Source organism: Clinocottus analis, unplaced genomic scaffold (assembly GCF_023055335.1).
Source record: "Clinocottus analis isolate CAN_PGR_092001 unplaced genomic scaffold, fCliAna1.0.p SCAF_5, whole genome shotgun sequence".
Lineage (NCBI taxonomy): Eukaryota > Metazoa > Chordata > Actinopteri > Perciformes > Cottidae > Clinocottus > Clinocottus analis.
The window spans coordinates 9989475-10007686 of NW_027176207.1; the positions used below are offsets into that span (position 1 = coordinate 9989475).

General features: G+C 40.2%; 2 protein-coding genes and 1 non-coding gene across 3 annotated transcripts; 2 read left to right on the forward strand and 1 right to left on the reverse strand.

Annotated features, from left to right (window-relative positions):
• Positions 1-1679: 1679 nt before the first annotated feature.
• Positions 1680-1753, forward strand: trnat-agu (transfer RNA threonine (anticodon AGU)). Its single transcript has one exon. It is a non-coding gene; the product is annotated as a tRNA-Thr (tRNA).
• Positions 1754-2883: 1130 nt separating this feature from the next.
• On the reverse strand, positions 2884-6415 carry vtnb (vitronectin b). The gene is made up of 8 exons (XM_068601188.1): positions 6352-6415; positions 5565-5681; positions 5118-5426; positions 4764-4903; positions 4257-4413; positions 3593-3751; positions 3173-3505; positions 2884-3020 (listed from the first exon to the last, which is right to left on the reverse strand). The coding sequence occupies exons 1-8, from the start codon at positions 6413-6415 to the stop codon at positions 2884-2886; spliced, it is 1416 nt and encodes a 471-aa protein (XP_068457289.1).
• A 4006-nt stretch (positions 6416-10421) lies between these two features.
• Positions 10422-17180, forward strand: slc13a2 (solute carrier family 13 member 2). The gene is made up of 12 exons (XM_068600523.1): positions 10422-10523; positions 11443-11571; positions 12132-12268; positions 12591-12847; positions 12923-13100; positions 13187-13309; positions 14075-14284; positions 15106-15206; positions 15376-15491; positions 16349-16510; positions 16591-16728; positions 17049-17180. The coding sequence occupies exons 1-12, from the start codon at positions 10422-10424 to the stop codon at positions 17178-17180; spliced, it is 1785 nt and encodes a 594-aa protein (XP_068456624.1).
• Positions 17181-18212: the final 1032 nt, after the last annotated feature.

The following is an 18212-nucleotide window of genomic DNA, read 5'->3' on the forward strand; positions in this document are numbered from 1 at the left end:
TGGGGAGACATGAGGCAACGTCCCCTCTTTTACTTTGTGTTGAACGCTGCAGAAGAGAATGGCATTCGGGTTGGATTTTACTGGCTGTAATGTTTCCGAAATAAACACGTTTTACTTGGGACACTACTGGCCCGCTGCATGCCCAGACATGAGCAACAACAACAACAACAACCATTACGCACAGGACTCCAGCAGAGGTGAGTGATTGATTTTTATTTATATTTTTGTACATGGCCCAGTCGACCAATTGTAGTGGATGAGATCAAGCAATGCATCAGTTCTCTTACATTTTGATTGAAAGTATGGACATAGATAGGTTTAAACCATTTCCAAAAGTCGTTATGCATAGTTTTTTTGTACTGTCTTTTGCACTTTACCCCTTTTGCTGTAACCCGGTAAATTTCCCCACTGCTGGACTAATACAATACTACAGTTTATTATCGTATTACCAAATGGAGTTACGCATGTGTTTTTTTTTCAATTGGGAGCTCAGAAAAACTAATAAATAACTGTAAATATTTGTTTCTCCCTACAGTGCATCATGATGCTCGCCACAGGACGCGCTCAGACACTCAGAGCCGCCGGAAGCGCACAACTTTCAACAAGGCTCAGCTTAGCGAGCTGGAGAGGGCCTTCTCTGCCACACATTACCCGGACATTAAAATGAAGGAGTCTCTTGCATCTATTACTGGGCTACCGGAGTCTAAAATACAGGTACGCCACATGCTTCTCAAACTTCTAATGCGTATTTGGATCACCGTGTGATACAAATAACCAAATGTCTTTCGTTCTCACAGGTTTGGTTCCAAAATCGACGCGCACGCTATTTTAAGAGCAAGAAACCAACTAAAGAGGTGCCTAAACTCTCCACAGACTACTTTTACCAAGTCTCCTACACCCAATCTCCCAGTCCATCATTCCCACAATTGGTTCCTTCTTTCCTTCCTACTCCCTGCCCACCGTCCCCAGCAGGGTACCCTGCTCCAAGTCTACCTCAATCCACCAGGCTCTCAACCATACCGGTGAGTCAAGCCATAACCCTGCCCGCACCTACATCCCCTGTCGCCGCCGACCGAGCTACGGGCTGCTCCCCGCATGGACCGGGTCTCCTGGGAGCCCCCCAAGACCACTACTACCAAACCCCAGACTTCTCTGATTACTGCCATGATATGTCCCCACAGGGTGGGCTCAGTGAATGGGAATTGACGGAGGAATTTGAGGCTTTCCTCGCAGATTCACAGGGACCCCAGCCTGTTGGTAGCCGCTGCGCTGCAGTCGGACAGCCTGGACCCAAGGACAGCCTCCAGAGTCAGCTGGACCACCAGAGCTTATCCAGCACTGAAGAATCCATGGACATCCTGTCCGAGCTCTGCTTTCAGCAGCTGGGCGAATTCAATCCATCGGATGTGGATATTTCCGCGGCAATGATTGACTATCTTTTGGGTTGACTGTAAATCTTTTTTTTTTTTGGTTTTGTAAAGTTAGAAATATACTTAGATATACAGTATTTATAGTGAGACTGCTTGAAAGAAAATATGTTATGATGTTAATTAAATGAATTGAACTATTGTTATTTACACATTTACAGATTATTGTTGAGACTTTACAAATAAAACTTATTTATTCGATACCAACATGGTGTTTATTCATAATGGCTTATATTGGCTCTCCAATGAACCGGCCCCGTGGCTTAGTTGGTTAAAGCGCCTGTTTAGTAAACAGGAGATCCTGGGTTCGAATCCCAGCGGGACCTTTTTGTTTTCAATATTTCTTTTTCGATAGTGTATATTTTTATGTTTGTTGTTGTTTTTGGACGTTTTGGGATAAACGGTTATCTATAGAGATCCATGTTACAGTCATGAGAACGACACTTGTGGTTCATCTCTCATCCAATCAGAAGTCGTTTTTGATTATGCAATACATTTGCAAACGTTTTACAACTCATGTTGTTGTTGTCCAGTGAAGGATCTGTTGGAGTCAGGATAATGTAATTCACAATTCTACCATACATCTAAACTAAATTAGCAGCCAAAATAGGACAAAACAGAATATAAGACTTTAGGAATTAACAGAGTATATTGTCTATTACGTATTTATGCAGGATACGTGCATCAGTGGTGTATGAATGCAAACACAACAGAATATGGTGCCACAGTGAATTATTTTCATAGGATGACAGATGTAAAATAACATGGGTCTGCCTACACGTACATATAAAATCATACATGTATTCACTTTTGTCCAGCAGAGGGTGCACCTCTTTCAAGAGAGCAACTGTCTGCTGGACAGACTGGAAACACAATCACCAGGTTACTGTCCAACAATCTTTTATTCATTTAGAGATGTAGTAAAAACAGGCTACGTAAGAATATACCAATTGAAGCCAGTCTGCAGTTTTGTGGCAGAGAATAATCACTTCTACTAATATGACCATTTGTAAAAAAAAAAAAAAATCTTTTTTGAGAGCACATTGTTGTTTTTTTTACCATTTATTATTGCAGGGATTCTGTTTAGGTAAGGGGTAGGGTCGGTGGTAAGGTTGGGCACGTAATGATACCGAGACAGGGCATGCATTAGGTGTGTGTGTGTGTGTGTGTGTGTGTGTGTGTGCATGCATGTGCGTGCGTGCATATGCGTGTTGACTATCATTTGGACAAGAAGATTAACAAGTCACTCTTAGAACTAAAATCTGAAGTTTATTATTAAAGCATGCATTATTTTAGCCTATCCACCTACATATAGAGGGGACATCGAGGAGATATTCATCCTGAATGAAAGGCAAACAACAAAAATAACAGCAGCTATTATAAGGTCATATTAAAATGACCTTAAGACTTCTTACTAAGAAGCATGTTTAAAACAGAGTGAATTTCTCCAGATGGCCTATCTCTTCTCTGCCCTTGATGCATCAGGTGTCTCTTCATGCTTGCAGCCCAGCCAGTATTTTGCAATGGATCGTGGGTAAGGAGGGTTAGCAGAGTCCATACGTTTTGTCTGCAGATCCACTCTGTAGTATTTATCTGCCATCATAAAAAGATAAGAAACACACAAATGAGTACAATGTTAAAGGATGAAGCTCAAATATAACAATCTTTTTCATTCCTGTAATTATTTTGTGTTGAAACACAGCCAAGCCCGACCAAGGAATAAAAATAACTCCATGTATTCATACCTTTTTTGAAAAAATACACATTTTGCACGGGGGTGCTTTTGTACTCCTGTGTGGGGGTCTCCTCAAAGAGGTCGCTGTAGTCGCCGTAGTCATAACCCCACAAATCATCAAAGCCCCACAATTCATCAAAGAACGTTTGGCGACTCTGCCTTCTCCGCTGGGCACGCTTCTTGCTGGTCTTCTTCCGACTGCTGCGCCTCCTCGCTGATGGAGGAGAAGATGGCATGGGTTTTGGGCTGAGGTAGACTCGTCCCACCATGGCAGCGTCTACAGATGGCATGACGCCCTGCCAGTCCCTACTGGTAAAGCGAGGCCCTGTTTGGTGACTGCCGTCTGAGGAAGGATGAAAAATGCCAGATGATTGGAAACAAACACACGTGTAAAAACACAATGGAACACACAAACACAGCAGAGCCTTACAGGAGCTTCCAAAGAGGTCGTTGAAGAAGTCCTCCCATGTCTGATCGCAGAAGAGGTCTGTGTATCGAGTGAACAGCACAGACGGGGAGGTCAAGCTCATGCGGACGCACTCCTCATGGGAAGGCTGGTGCCTGAAGTTATACTGGTAATACTTGTCCCCTGAAGAGAGAAACAGATTAATGTTGACATGTCACAAAATAATAAATGTGATGCCTGAGTTTCATTTTGCTGCTGCAGTTTCGGGGTCCTGCCATGGTTACATCTATTGTCCACGGCAAAGCGTTTTGGATGTCCTAGTTACTAAGATTTCACCTGTATGAAATGATGACACAAGGTACTTTCCCTTTGAGCAGGTATTTTAGGAAGTAGAAACATCACAGTATACTAAAAGTTCCAAAAGTAGAAGTACTCATTGTGCAGAATTGCCCAATTTAGAATCGTGTATATTATATTATAAGATTCAAAATCTACATGCATTGAAGTATCACGTTATTGTTGCAGCTAGTAAAGGTGAGGCTACTTTATATTGCTATTCATTTAGAGTTGAACTCAGCAAGTTGAGCACCGCATTTATTCAGTGGTTATGTTGGGTATGATCAAAAGCCATCAAAGTCAAGGAGCGTTTGAATACCGAGAAACATCACACACATCGTAACAACGTTACCTTTGAAAAAGTAGGCTTTCTCTTTGCCACGGTGACTTGGTGCTGGGATTGCAAAAGAGGCATCAACATCATCTGGTATACCATCAAAGCCGACGGTAATGTCCCGCGGATAGTTCTCATCCAGAACATCACCGTCAAACCTCCAGTACTGTCTTCCCTGAAGGAGCATAAAGACATCGCACAAAGCAGGGAGGTTTGATGCTGCCACAATGCACTTCTATTTTCATTACTGATCCAATGGTAAGATAACACATAAAAACATGTTCTGTTTGGCTTAGTGAGCACCTTGTATTTTAGCTGATGAAGATTTGAGAACTAAAACATTGTTAAAGTGAATAAGCAACAACGTACAGGATTCTTTTGCTTTTTCACAGTCAAATGTTTGTTCCTATAAAAAATATCTATTATATTGATTTGGGTTTCCCATGTAAAGAGTAGTCAGAATACATCTCCAGTTGAATATAAAGACTCACTGCTTGCAGGCTCTAGAGAGGTATAAGTTTCTACCTTAAAGATATAGGACTTTCCCTGGCAGTTGATGCGTGTAAAAGCTGCGTCTATGGGTCCGGAGATGCCCCACACATCCTGGATAAGTTTTGGGTAACCAGGAAGTACGGACTTGTCATCCAACTCAAAGAAGTATTCACCTATGAGTTAAAGCAGGCTTATATATAATATGCCATAAGAGACTCAATTCAATGCATTTAACCAGGATAAACTACAAACTATCAATGCTAAAAATGTAAAACTGTCAAATGAAATGTCCAGTCTGCACAGATTTGTCCAGTCAAGGGTACTGATGTCCAGATTTAATACAACATACACTATAAGACAGAACCCTTTGTGGACATCAAGGCTCACCTCTAAAAGCATAAATCGAGCCATTCTTCAGCTGCAGAAAAGCATCAAAAGGTCGCCCACTGCAGGCCTCTCCGTCAGGCTCGACAGGAGGAGCAGAAGGAGCAGAAGGAGCAGAAGGAGCAAACGGAGCAGAAGGAGCAGAAGGAGCAGAAGGAGCAAACGGAGCAGAAGGAGCAGAAGGAGCAGGTCCTGGGACGGAAGTGGGAGAGGCAGTCGTGATAGTGTTGAAGGTTGGTGGGAGAGTTGCTCGGTCTACGATAATCGTTGGTGCTTCTGTTTCATCGATTTCGAAGGTATCGCCACGAGCAGCTGAGGGCAGAAATGACGCACGTTGTGTCACACAAAGGTGTTTCTGTAAAAAGTGATTCATTTACAAAAGCAAGAAACTTTGTTCATTGAAATGCAAACAGTTTATTCCGTGAGATGGTATTTTACTGATGTACAGACTCTTTTTAGGGCAGATGGTATCAAAGTCCCCGCAGCAGCTCCCATAGTACAAACACAAGGAGTCACACTGGCATTTGGTCTGCGGGTCGAAGGAGCCACAGCGACCCACACAGGACTCTGAGGGAATGCAGTTTGTTTGTTTCAAATGGCATGACATGTATCGACATAGTGCAGACTTGGACAAACAGTGGTGGAGGAAGTCCTCTACTTTAGTAAAAAAGTACATTGATAGCAGAGCAAAATACTCCATTACAAGCATTTACTTTACATTTGACTGATAATATTGTCCTTTATTAGTCAGGAAGTGGGGAAATTTACAATATATATTCATAATATTTTGTTATATGTTGAACTAATTCATCCATGTGTTGGTTACGGTAAATAGCATTTTACTGATGTAGCAGTTCGAGGTGGAGCTTGTTGTATACTTTATTTACAGATACCAGATATTTGAGTCGAGTGATTCCCAACTCAACTTGATGAACACATAATGTAAAATACAGTGTCTTAAAAACACTTAAAATACAAAGAATAAAAAGCTGCTTTTCACTGGAAATAAGTAAAGCAAACAACCTCATGTTGTTTTCTTATCAGACACAGCATGGTAAATATAGGGGAAAATATATGATTAATTACTGTCATAGTAATGAATACATGTTACATTATTTACAACTTAATAATATAATGATAATAATGTATATTTATACAATGTAACCACATACATATTGTAACATTTCATTTAGCTTTGGCATGAGTTAAATTAGAAAAGACAATTTGGAAGACTTACCTTCTGCAGCAAAGGTGAAGTCCAGTAGGAGGACGAGGCCCAGCAGGCCCACTGCTGGCTTCATGTCTACTCACCCAAAATCTGATACTTATGAACAACCAAAAATGTGGAATTTTGATTCAGAACAACAGTGAACTATAGTCAGATGAGTTTGAGTGCATCAATTCAATGTGCAGCATTGTGTGCAGAGGATCAATAGATATTTGAAGCCGTTGACCCCCAGGCATCGGGCATCCTGATTGGTCAACACTCAGCTGTGATAATCATTAAACTGTGACGGCTGATCTCTGTCCTGTCTGTCTAAGAACATGAACATGATTATTATACAAGTCAAAATATATATATTGAGTTTCCAGTTATGTAGCACATTTAACACCCACCATCAGCAACTTATTTATTTATTTAATTTAAAAAAAACAAGACATATACTCAGACTACATTTAGCATTGGTGGCCTGTTTAGCTTCAAACGTATTCAATAAGGAAAATAGTGTGAATGCAAAATTACAAACCAGACTGGACACCACAGAAGTGTGCTATTGTCTCATGAAGTTGATATAGTATACTGTATTTGTGACTTCTGCTCGAATGAGGGAGTGAGTATCTGAATTCAGACATTGTGTAACCAGGGCAGTTATTTTCCTCTTATTGATCTGTGGTGTAAAAAACAACCCTAAAGCAAACACACTGTCGTCCTCCAAATTAAGCCCTGATAACTAAAAGTCAAAACAACACACATATAAGGTATGTAGAAAAATCATTAAACCTTTTATTTTTCATTTGACTAACAGAAGATATTCTCACAGAAGTTGATGATCTAATTTAGCACAATGGAGAGAATAAGAGGGTGAAATCAGCAAGTCTGATTAAAGTGATAATATTACTTCCTTTCCATTGTGTTAAAGTTTGAGATATCACTATTTTCCCATCGAAACTAAAAGACTCAGTCAGAGAGTAAAAGGGTGAAAGAGAAAAAGAGCAAAAGAGCAAAATAGCATTGGTATTGTACTTTTCCTCTACACTCAAATTGAAGCATTTCTGGCCCTGTATACCAGTTGTACCACACATCAAGTGAAATGAAAACATATTAAATTAGATTATTGGGCAGCTGGTCTTTGCTTTTTCAGTCAGTTTGTGAGTATTTTCATGTTGGGTTTGCTGCCATATATTTAATAATTGTCAACTAATAAGACATAACATTTAAAAGATTAGTTCAAGTGTTTTTTTTTAATATTATTATTATTGTTCAGATATTTATTGAGGAGGGATCTGGTGTGATCAAAATTGTTTTTATAGCCTATAACCTTAGCATCTGACGCAAGCTCTGTTTGAAAAGCCTGCAGCAGGTCGGACAGAAAGCCACCTCCTGGATTTTATGACGACGAAGATTTGAGAGTTTAAGATTAGAAAACTATTCACCAAAACTATATTTAAATTCAAATTGACGGAATCCACATATGTATTTTAATATGGTGCAAACAAATGTTGCATAGCAAACCAGCAGAGTTTAAAAGCGTTCTTTTGTCAGTACAACCCACCTCCTAAGCTGACAGCTATATTGTCTTTAAAGGGAGAGTCAAACAACGTACTATCGTACTTCAATAAACATGAGGAACTCAAGAGAGAGACAAAAACAATAATTGGGAAAATACGGACAACATACCCAAAATATCCTGAAATGTAATATCAACTCAATAGATTACATTTTCCATAATGGATTTCCACACCATCTTTCTGCTGTGACGGCCATCCCAGCCAAGTGGCCACACTGCACACACTCCCCAACTGCTAAATGTCCACTTTTTAAAACCCCACATCTCCAGTTTATAATGCAGGTTTTCTGTTTTATCGCTCTTCTATTATTTTTATATTCTATATTCTATTTAATAAAATGAAATGTACTAAACGTATTAGATATTGATGAATGAATTAAAGTGTTCAGAAGTGTTCAAAGTGATTCGTGGCCTACTGGTGGTTCAGCTTATTGTGAAGCCTGACAGCAGCAGAAAAGAAAGGACTTGCGGTACTTTTCCCTCAGACACCAGGAATGAATCAGTTGGTGTCTGAAGGAGCTGTGCAGCGCGGCCAGAGGGTCCTGTACGGGATGGGAGGTGTGGTTAATCAGGAAAGAGAGCTTAGCCATCATCCTCCTGTCCCCCAACACCTCCAGTATCCAGAGGACACCCCAGCATGATGCCGGCCTTCCTCACCAGTTTGTCCAGTCTCCTCCTGCCAGCCACCGTGATGCTGCTGCTCCAGAAGACCACTCCGTAAAAGATGGCTGATGCCACCACAGAGTGTTGGAGAAAACTGAATTTCATGTGACATAGGTGCCAAACTAAGCTAATGATAATCTTTATTGTTCCACTATGTATGATGCCATGTGATGAAACATGTAACAGGAAACCTTAATGAGATAGGAGACAGTTTAAATACTTCATGAAAAAGATTGAGGATTACATTTTAAATGAACAATGAATCATTACAACCTACAACACATGCTGTGTGTGAGCTAATTGATTGAATATTCAAAGATTATATATGCACCGTATCTCCATGACTTTTTTTCTTTTCAGCATTTACACCAATTTAAGTATGCATTTTTTTATTGGCATAACTTTGTTAATGTTAAATATAAATCCATTTAATGGAAGAGTCAGCTGAATAGGAGGCTGGCTTTCAGAATGATTGCCAAAGCTTCTCCTCATATACTGCGACATTATATAACAATCTGCATTTAAACAGTGTGCAGTGTGAATGTCACTTCTTGTGAATTATGTATCAGAGAGAACATCTGTTAAGCTCCCATTGGGTGATGAATCACTTGTGAGGCCTAAATATAACGTTTATGTAAATATACTGTTGATATCTCACAGATAGCGGCCACATTTAATTTAGTCACATTTATGCCTTTGTGATATGACACAATCACTTAATTTGATTTCATACGGATGACAGTGTGTTCTATGACTTAATTGAAGCTATTCCTTGGCCTTATCTCACAAATAAAGAATAAGTAATCAAACAACAAAGATATCTCAGTGATCCGTGTATTGTGTAAGCTCATAAAACACGACAGTGATATGTTTACTGATAGTTTAAGACTCGGTTAGTTGTTCTCATGTTGCTCTTTATTGGTTTACAGACTCATATGAGTACTTGATATTTCAGTTATTTCTATGACTTGTGAAAGAAACCTTCATCTCCAGCTAAGACAAACAAGTCTACTTTAAATTGACTTGAGTCGAGCAACATACATTTAACAAATTGGACATCCGAGACAGACGCCAGTTCAAAGCGCCATCATTTAAATATGATTAAATATGTTAGACGAGCATAACAGCGTTCATGACAGCTTGCATATATAAATATATGCTATAATCTTGACATTGTGAGATAGCTACTGACTAGCTTGTTTGCAAACATGTAAGCAAGAAAGTTGCAGAGTTGTTGCTCGGTGTTTTTCATTTCACTTGTTTACAACCCATCGTAATAGGACAAATTGTAATTTTGACTCTGGTTTTATGTGAAACAAATGCGATGTAAGTGTTAATAAGTGATCATTAGTGGTGCTATTGCTACCGTTTACAGTGCCAGGCTTGCTGTGCTGTTTCCAGTGCTAAGCGAGGCTATGTTAGACGTAAAATCACTGTTGTCCTCTGACTCTGAAAGCGTGCTAAGTGGCTACATGCACAGAGCACCTGACCTTTGGCTACACCTGACAGACGGCTTTTCTTCAGTTGATAAACCTATCGTCTGGCTATCTTTTCATTCCCCCACCTCTCTTTACCTTTACTGTTCCCTTCTTCTCTTTCCCAATAACCGCATCTCCCTCTCTGCCAAGGATTGTGATCTCTTTAGTGTTGAGTTAATGTTTAATTTTCAGTTGGAGATATAAAGGTTTTTCTCCCATTCATTTTAGTCTCATTACCTCAGTGGTTCTCTGAGGAGCACATGTGTGTTTCCTTAGCTTCACTTGCACTTTACTACTACTACTACTTCACTTCTGAGCAACATTGTGGATAACATTTCCTCTCCTGGTGGCTTCTTGTCAGTTTCGCCATGAGAATCATGCCTCGCTGGCTGATGTGGCTGTGGTACCACAGAAACTACCTCATCATCGTTGTCACTCCGCTCGCACTACTTCCCCTGCCACTCATCATCCCAACATCGGTGAGTGTGTGTGCATGGCGGTAACTTCACGAAATCAATTGAGTGTTTTTATCTGTGTTTGTTTTGACTGAAAGAACATGACAGGTGTTAAACACAAGAGTCTTAAACAACTGGTGCAGCGTGTTTGATTGTTGAAAAGGATGTGTGCTCCAAATCTGTGCCCCTTTTTTCAACTTGTGTACTTGAATGCACTGAACATGTCGGAGAGGTACATCGTGGAAACAAATGTTAGTGGAAACAAATGTTCACTCATTATTAACGTTATCAACACCTGGAAAAGATTACATTAGATATTTGTCCTGAGGATTTAATATCCTTTGAGTAGCATACTACCTGTTGATTAATTTGTCAATTTGCCTATGAAATTGTTGTTTTATGTTGGTACACATATTTTAGGTTGTTTGATAGTTACAACTGTAATCTATCTCTGAAACTGCAGGACACATTACAGTGCATGTGTCAGCAACTCGGCAAAATCAAGCAAATCTTTTTACGAATAAAAATGTATATCATCACCATTATTTCAAAGATGCGCCAATTGCATATAAACACATTATGGCTTTAAATAATAACTTAACTTTACGTTCCACTTTTATAATTGAGTGATTCATTTCATATCGTGTATATATCAACATATCTTACACATTTTGTGATGTGTGGAGCTGAGTGAGCTCTTGTGGGCAGTGGAAACTTTTGTGTCGGGTCGTTTAAACAGTGTGAATTAACTCAGGACCCATAAACAGTTATCTAGTAAGACAAGAGCACAACAAACTGTTTGTTTTATCATCAAGGGTTGCTGTTATCTCCATGAGTAAAGGACAAGAAAGCTGACATATTGTATGAACTTGACTACAAAATGTGTCTCACTCTGTCCATGTGCGTTTCTTATTTGTACCATCTAAATCTCTCCTTTGATTAGGAAGCCAGATGTGGTTACGTTATCATACTCATGGCTCTGTACTGGTGTACAGAGTGTATGCCTCTGGCTGTGACTGCCCTGCTGCCAGTCGTCCTCTTCCCCATGATGGGCATCATGAAGGCTGGAGAAGTACAGTACTCATTCAGGCTACTTTCTGTGCTTCATTATGCGGCAGCTTATATGTACTTAATCAATACTTGTAGGAATACTACAGCTTCTCACAAGAAGGTTGTCTGATAGTTTGGTTTGTTTCTCAGGTTTTTCGTCCTTGACAGCACATGGAACAAAGTTGTATTATGGGATACCACATCTCATGTGAACAAACGAAAAAGGATGAGACAAATTTAAGTTAAATACAGCTGACTTGCTATGCAGTCTTCCTCACTTTCACCCCCCCATCTCTTACCTTTTAATCAAGTAATTATATTAAGCTCTACATCTTTGATTTTACCTTACTACGACCTCATATTTGTGGGCTTGCAAAAGGTCAGAGGTCAGGGTCGGATGAAGCATGAAAATAGTAAAAAACTTGCCTTTATTGCTCATAAAACAAAGTGGATGACACGCTATGTATCTGGCAGCATGTTCACAGGTCACTGCAGTAGTTCAAAGACATGCTCTGTTTCTTTTGCATGTGTTTGTATTTTTGATTCTTCTGCTAAACTTAGTGTTTATGTAATGTGTTTCAGGTCAGTATTGAGTACCTGAAAGACTCTAACATGTTGTTCATTGGTGGCTTGTTGGTGGCCATCGCAGTGGAGTACTGGAGCCTTCATAAGCGCATCGCTCTCCAAGTTTTGCTGCTGGTTGGCGTTCGTCCGGCCCTGTGAGTACACGTGATACGGCTCACCTGTACAGCAGACAGCGAAAAGAAAGATGTAGAGGGTCAACAGTGCATCCAAGGAGCTTAATAGTCTTTAATTCCAGAAATGTCAGAAATGCTCAATTGAACGTACAAATCATCCATTCAGCACTTGTTATGATATACTGTGTCTCTGAGGATAGTAGAGGCATATACACAAAAATAAATCAAAGACCTCAGCTCCATCCATTTTACAAGACGCGCAGAATTTAGCACTACTACCACGACTGTTCTACTCGTGATCCACGTCCTCGGATTCACTCCCTGTCACCACGCTCTCACACAGGTTAATGTTGGGCTTCATGATCGTCTCGTCCTTCCTGTCCATGTGGATCAGCAACTCGGCCACCGTAGCCATGATGCTGCCCATATCCCAGGCCGTGCTGCAGCAGCTGAAGGCCACAGAGGCTCAGGCGGACGAGCGAGATTTCCAGGCTGCAGCCGAGGATAACCACGCGTTTGAGATGGAGATCAGTCAAACAAAAGAGGAAAAGATGGACGAGAAACGGCCAGACACCAATGTTCAGCTGGAGGACAGAGAGTGTAAGTAACAATGTCTGCTATAGATGTCAATGATCTTTCTGAAAACATTAATTCACTGAATACCTTGGGCTCCAGCTGAACATGAGAGGAGGCCAGAGTCACTGCTGGAGTCCAAGAAAAAAGCAATGGAGTTAAAGTACCAGCTCCTGACCAAAGGGATGAGTCTAAGTGTGTGTTACGCTGCCAGCATCGGAGGCACAGCAACGCTCACCGGCACGACGCCGAACATCATCCTTAAGGGTCAAATTGACAAGTAAGGCATAACCAAACACAGAACAATATTATTCCAGCTGTTGGCGCCCTCATCTCATTGCTTCGTCTTTTTCATCTTGTGCAAAGGCTCTTCCCTGGGAACAATGATGTCATCAACTTTGCCAGCTGGTTTGGCTTCGCTTTTCCCAACGCGGTGCTCATGCTGGTGTTGGCTTTTCTCTGGCTTCAGTTTACGTTCCTCGGCTTTAAGTAAGACAACTACAGCCTTTTACAGTCAGTATGTTTAAACGGTTTAAACCTCAAATCCAAAAATATGGTCCTACTTACATAATGTGGTATTTAAGTCTAACAGAGAAATACTTAAACTAGTTCAAGCTTTGCAGAGTACCAATCAGCACATTGCATACAGTGAAATCAACCCAACCTGCCACACTGTTTTAAATTCTTTGCCCTAGTTTAGTAAAAATAATGGGAAGCAAAAGATAACAAAAGCACACTTATTATTTTTGTATATCTTATTTATATCAGATATTTGTTTTTGGTATGGGACCAGTAACTTTGTTGACCTACAGCTGATCCCATCTAGCAAAGTTTAACACACCCCTGAACGTCAAACTATTATTTTAAGTAAAGAAAGTGGGATGAAATACATGGAATTTATTTCCTTTGTCATCTGAAGAAAATGAAATGCTCAATTCCATTTTAATGTTTCAAATTCTGTGATGGGTTGGATGTGAAGTTTACCAGCTTTATTATGTCATCTGTCATGTCATGTTATCATTGTGCTGACGCTAAAGCTTGAATGAGTTTTATGGTACCAGATGCAGCAACAGAGCTCAAGATATTTTCAGGGACAAATCCATCCACTTGATTTCAATTAAGACCGCTCATATCCTCAGGCAGTACCACCGGGGTGTTGATATTGTGAATATGGTTCAACATGACTGAAATCCGCAAAATATTTCTTTGATTTCAAATCTGCGGCATATTTGCTCTTTGTACTTTTCTCTTCAGCATGAAGCAGTCATTTGGCTGCTGCCACAAAAGCGACAGAGATAAGGAGGCATACACGGTGATGAAGCAGGAGTGCAAAAAGCTGGGGCGCATGCCGTTTGCGGAGTGGGCAGTGCTCACCATCTTTGTCCTGCTGATAGTGCTGTGGTTCACCCGGGAGCCGGGCTTCATGGACGGCTGGGCTACGGTGCTCTTCAATAAGGGGGGACCGTGAGTCTTTCGCTTTGTTTTTGTTCATGACTTTAAACAGTATGCGTGGTGATATTGGTGGTGATATATATATATATATATATATATATATATATATATATATATATATATATATACACACCACTGTGCCACCACTGTCTGATATAAATTCTTCTTCTGTGCCGTACACCTCCATTACTGTCTGAAAACTATTTAAAAAATGTAACACGGTTGCACTTAGTCACATACTCCTCAATTACAACAGACATGGGCCTGTAGTCAATCCTACGTACAATTTACTGCTTGTGTAATTATTCACAAGAACAAATCAACAGCTGAAAATAGTCCCCAACAAAATACATGATTTATTCCTGTTTGAGTTAAGTTTACTAAAAACTACAATATGCTAATGATTTATGAAGCCATTAACCCTTTTTTGAAGATGAAGCTAGATGTTTGTGAGTCTTTTGTAAAGAGAACAAATGGCTTTGGGGCGTCACAGACAGGCGGGGTTGGTCTGGGCTGGACTGTTCCGCATTGTTGTTTTGGTCTTTTAATCGGGCTTGTAGACAATTAGAAATATGTAGAATATTTTCAGATTCATCCTTTAAACTTCTCTCTTTCCTTTTACTCTTATGTTCTATTCTTCCTTTAAAACATACAGAAACTCATAAACCCTTGATCTCTTCAACACAAATAGCATTAATGTGTAAAACTAGGACATACTTTCCACATGTCTTTGCTTAGTTCCATAGTGTGCACTGTGACATCAGTGAAACAGAGCAGGAAACATGGCAACAACACAACCAAACTAAAATATGTGGAATAATGTTGTCCCTTAGGTTTGTGTCCGATGGAACCGTCGCTATCTTAATGTCGATGCTGTTCTTCATCATCCCCTCCCAGATGCCCAAGTGTGGAGGCTACGGCAACAATGACGAAGGTAAAATCAATTAAATCCACTAATCCCTGATCATACAATGCCTTCATGATGTCCGTGTGACCTAAATTTCAGCTCACCGTAACACTGGATGATGATTACCAAGCGGATATGACACTGCTCTTTAAAACTAATTACTTTTTCATGTCCACACGTCATGCGGGTCTCACAGGGAAGGTGGTGAACTCTCCCCCCACTCTGCTGAACTGGCAGGTGGTCCACGAGCGAATGCCCTGGCACATCATCTTGCTGCTGGGAGGAGGCTTCGCTCTGGCTGCTGGCAGTGAGGTCAATATACAGAAAAGTATAGCATGGATTATTTGAAGTGGGGTTATGTAAAGTAATCCGTAGTTAGTGTATTATCTACAGTAAATGGAAATCCCCCTATTTTGGAAAAACCGGCAGAAGTACCAGCAAGGAAGCAATCTACTGTTGTCAAGAAGAAAGACAAATATTCAGGTGTATGCTTTATTTTGAATCATTTCGGCGCTTCACCTCGCTCTTAGACAGCTCTCTCGGACGGACAACTGAAACCATTATAACCATGATTTCTTCAAAGCCAACCAGACTTTATTGACAAAAACAGTGATTTCCCCATACAGATAATGGACGTTGCCTCGATTTGTTAGTTACTTTCTTTGTGTGACTTTGGTGAATCTTAACCCTTTAAAACCCCAGAGAGAGACACAACAAAACAAACAGCTTCAGTTCAGGTAACGGCTGTCTGATGACGAAGCAGTGGACATTTTCTAAATATCACGTACACTTAAACTGATGTCGATTTTTTCAAGAGAGCCTTTTCTTCTAGGTGTCTAAAATATGTTTTGCTGCTGCCCCTGTCTACAGCAGTGCATTGCTTTGCTCCCATGCTGGTACTCATGTCTACTTCTCCAAAGTGGGGACTGTCAGCTACTGTGTAGATAACACACTGACTCTGGATAACTACTTCATACCCCAGTTTAAAACATCCCAACTCTCTCTTTCAGACTTCCTGTTCCCTTTGTATTGTGCTGAAAGGATTTATTAACTAATCCACAACTGAATGCTAATTTTGTAAAAATGGTTTGGGTTACTGCTTTTTTTTAACGCAAGGAGTTTCTGTACCTCTATTTCTCGTCATTTCTGCTGCAAAACTTGTGTCACAGGAGTCTGGTCTGTCCAAGTGGCTGGGAGATAGCCTGGCCCCCCTGCAGCAGATTCCCCCCTACGCCATCTCGTTGCTGCTCTGCATGCTGGTGGCAACGTTCACCGAGTGCTCCAGCAACACAGCCACCACCACCCTGTTCCTGCCCATCCTGGCCTCAATGGTAAGCAGATGTCCACATGTACAACACAGGTGTGGACACACAGTCTCTTTATGTATTTAACTGTGCTGTTTCTCTGATAGGCCGTAGCTATTAAGATACATCCGCTGTACGTGATGATTCCCTGCACCATTGCTGCCTCTCTGGCCTTCATGCTGCCTGTGGCCACACCGCCCAACGCCATCGCCTTTTCTTTTGGAAAACTCAAAGTCATGGACATGGTGAGACTCATACTCACAAAACACAATCTTTGTTACAAGACTCATTCATGTGAGGCGTAGAGGAATTAATTAGAAAAAAACGTCTTTGTGGAGGTAGGAGGGAGGAAAAGTGTGCTTTACAAAGACTGTAGAGAAATATTGATGCGGCAGAGACATAGATTCTTAAACATGTTTTAAGTCTTTGATTTTAGTTTATGTAACATCTCCCTTTAAGAAAACTAAACTAATTGCTTTCAAGACTTTTAAAGAACTGTACACCCTGTTTTCCGATCTCTACTCAAACTGTATACTGATCAGATTGTCACTGTCTGTTCCTTTAGGTGAAAACTGGCTTTGTGCTGAACGTCATTGGGATTCTCACAGTTAATTTGGGCATCAACACCTGGGGAAAAACCATATTTGACTTGGACACCATACCTTATTGGGTCAACTATACAAACAGCCAACCTTGAAGAGGACGGAAAGAGAGACACGGAGAACAGGAAGGACACGTAATTATTTTTTTAAAGCCCTTGAAAACTTCCAATCTTAAAAAATTCTATAAAAAGAGAGCGAAGGGGAGAGAGCCAAGGTCCAGTGAAATCAGAATGAAAAACGACCTTGGTAAAAAAAAAACTGAACATAAATTAATAATCTGGAGTTGACTCTATGAGACTATATAATTAGCTCAGATCTATAATTAGACGGGCTCCCACCGACATGTGTTTAGTACTTCCTTGTGTCAGTTCATTGACAGAACAAACAACAATGAAGTCTTCGCTATACCGAGGTCACTTCCTTATACACATTTCCCTGAATGTGACGTCATCTTTTTTTCAATCTATTTATCACTCACAGACACTGTAATCTGTGTGTGTGTGAATATTTAAATTATGATTATTCCCAAAGATGTGTTTACAATGTGAAAATGAGCTGAAACGCTTGCATGAGTCGATTTAACTTATTACTGCGCTCCTTTGTTTTAAGGTTGCACATTTTATTTGTATCACTGTATTTGGCTCACTATTTTATGAACAAGTATTTCCTTGATATTTAACTTTTTGGGATTATTTGTTTTCCTTTGAGAGATATTATAATCTCAAATGTATAAATACACTGACAACATTAATCTGAGTGTATTAAAGGAATAGTTTGACATTTTGTGAAAAACACATTGGTTTTTGTGCAGAGAGAATACTTGTATTGAATTCAAAATTGTACCATAAATGTGAAACTACAGCTACAGGAAACCAGGGGAAGAAGCTAACCTAGCTTTGTCCTGTGTTAAAAAACAACAACAAAGCCTCTAAAACTCACTAATTGACTTGTAAGGTGCTGGTAGGCTAATTTTTAACCACCACCAAGTTAACCATCTCATCACTCTAGCTTCACACGGAAAGGACGAACATGAACAAACACGTGGACTCAATCTTTTTTTCTCAGTAGGAAAATGTAGTTCCTGAAATGTTGAACTATTCCTTCAACAGATTAACTCCAGTTGTCCA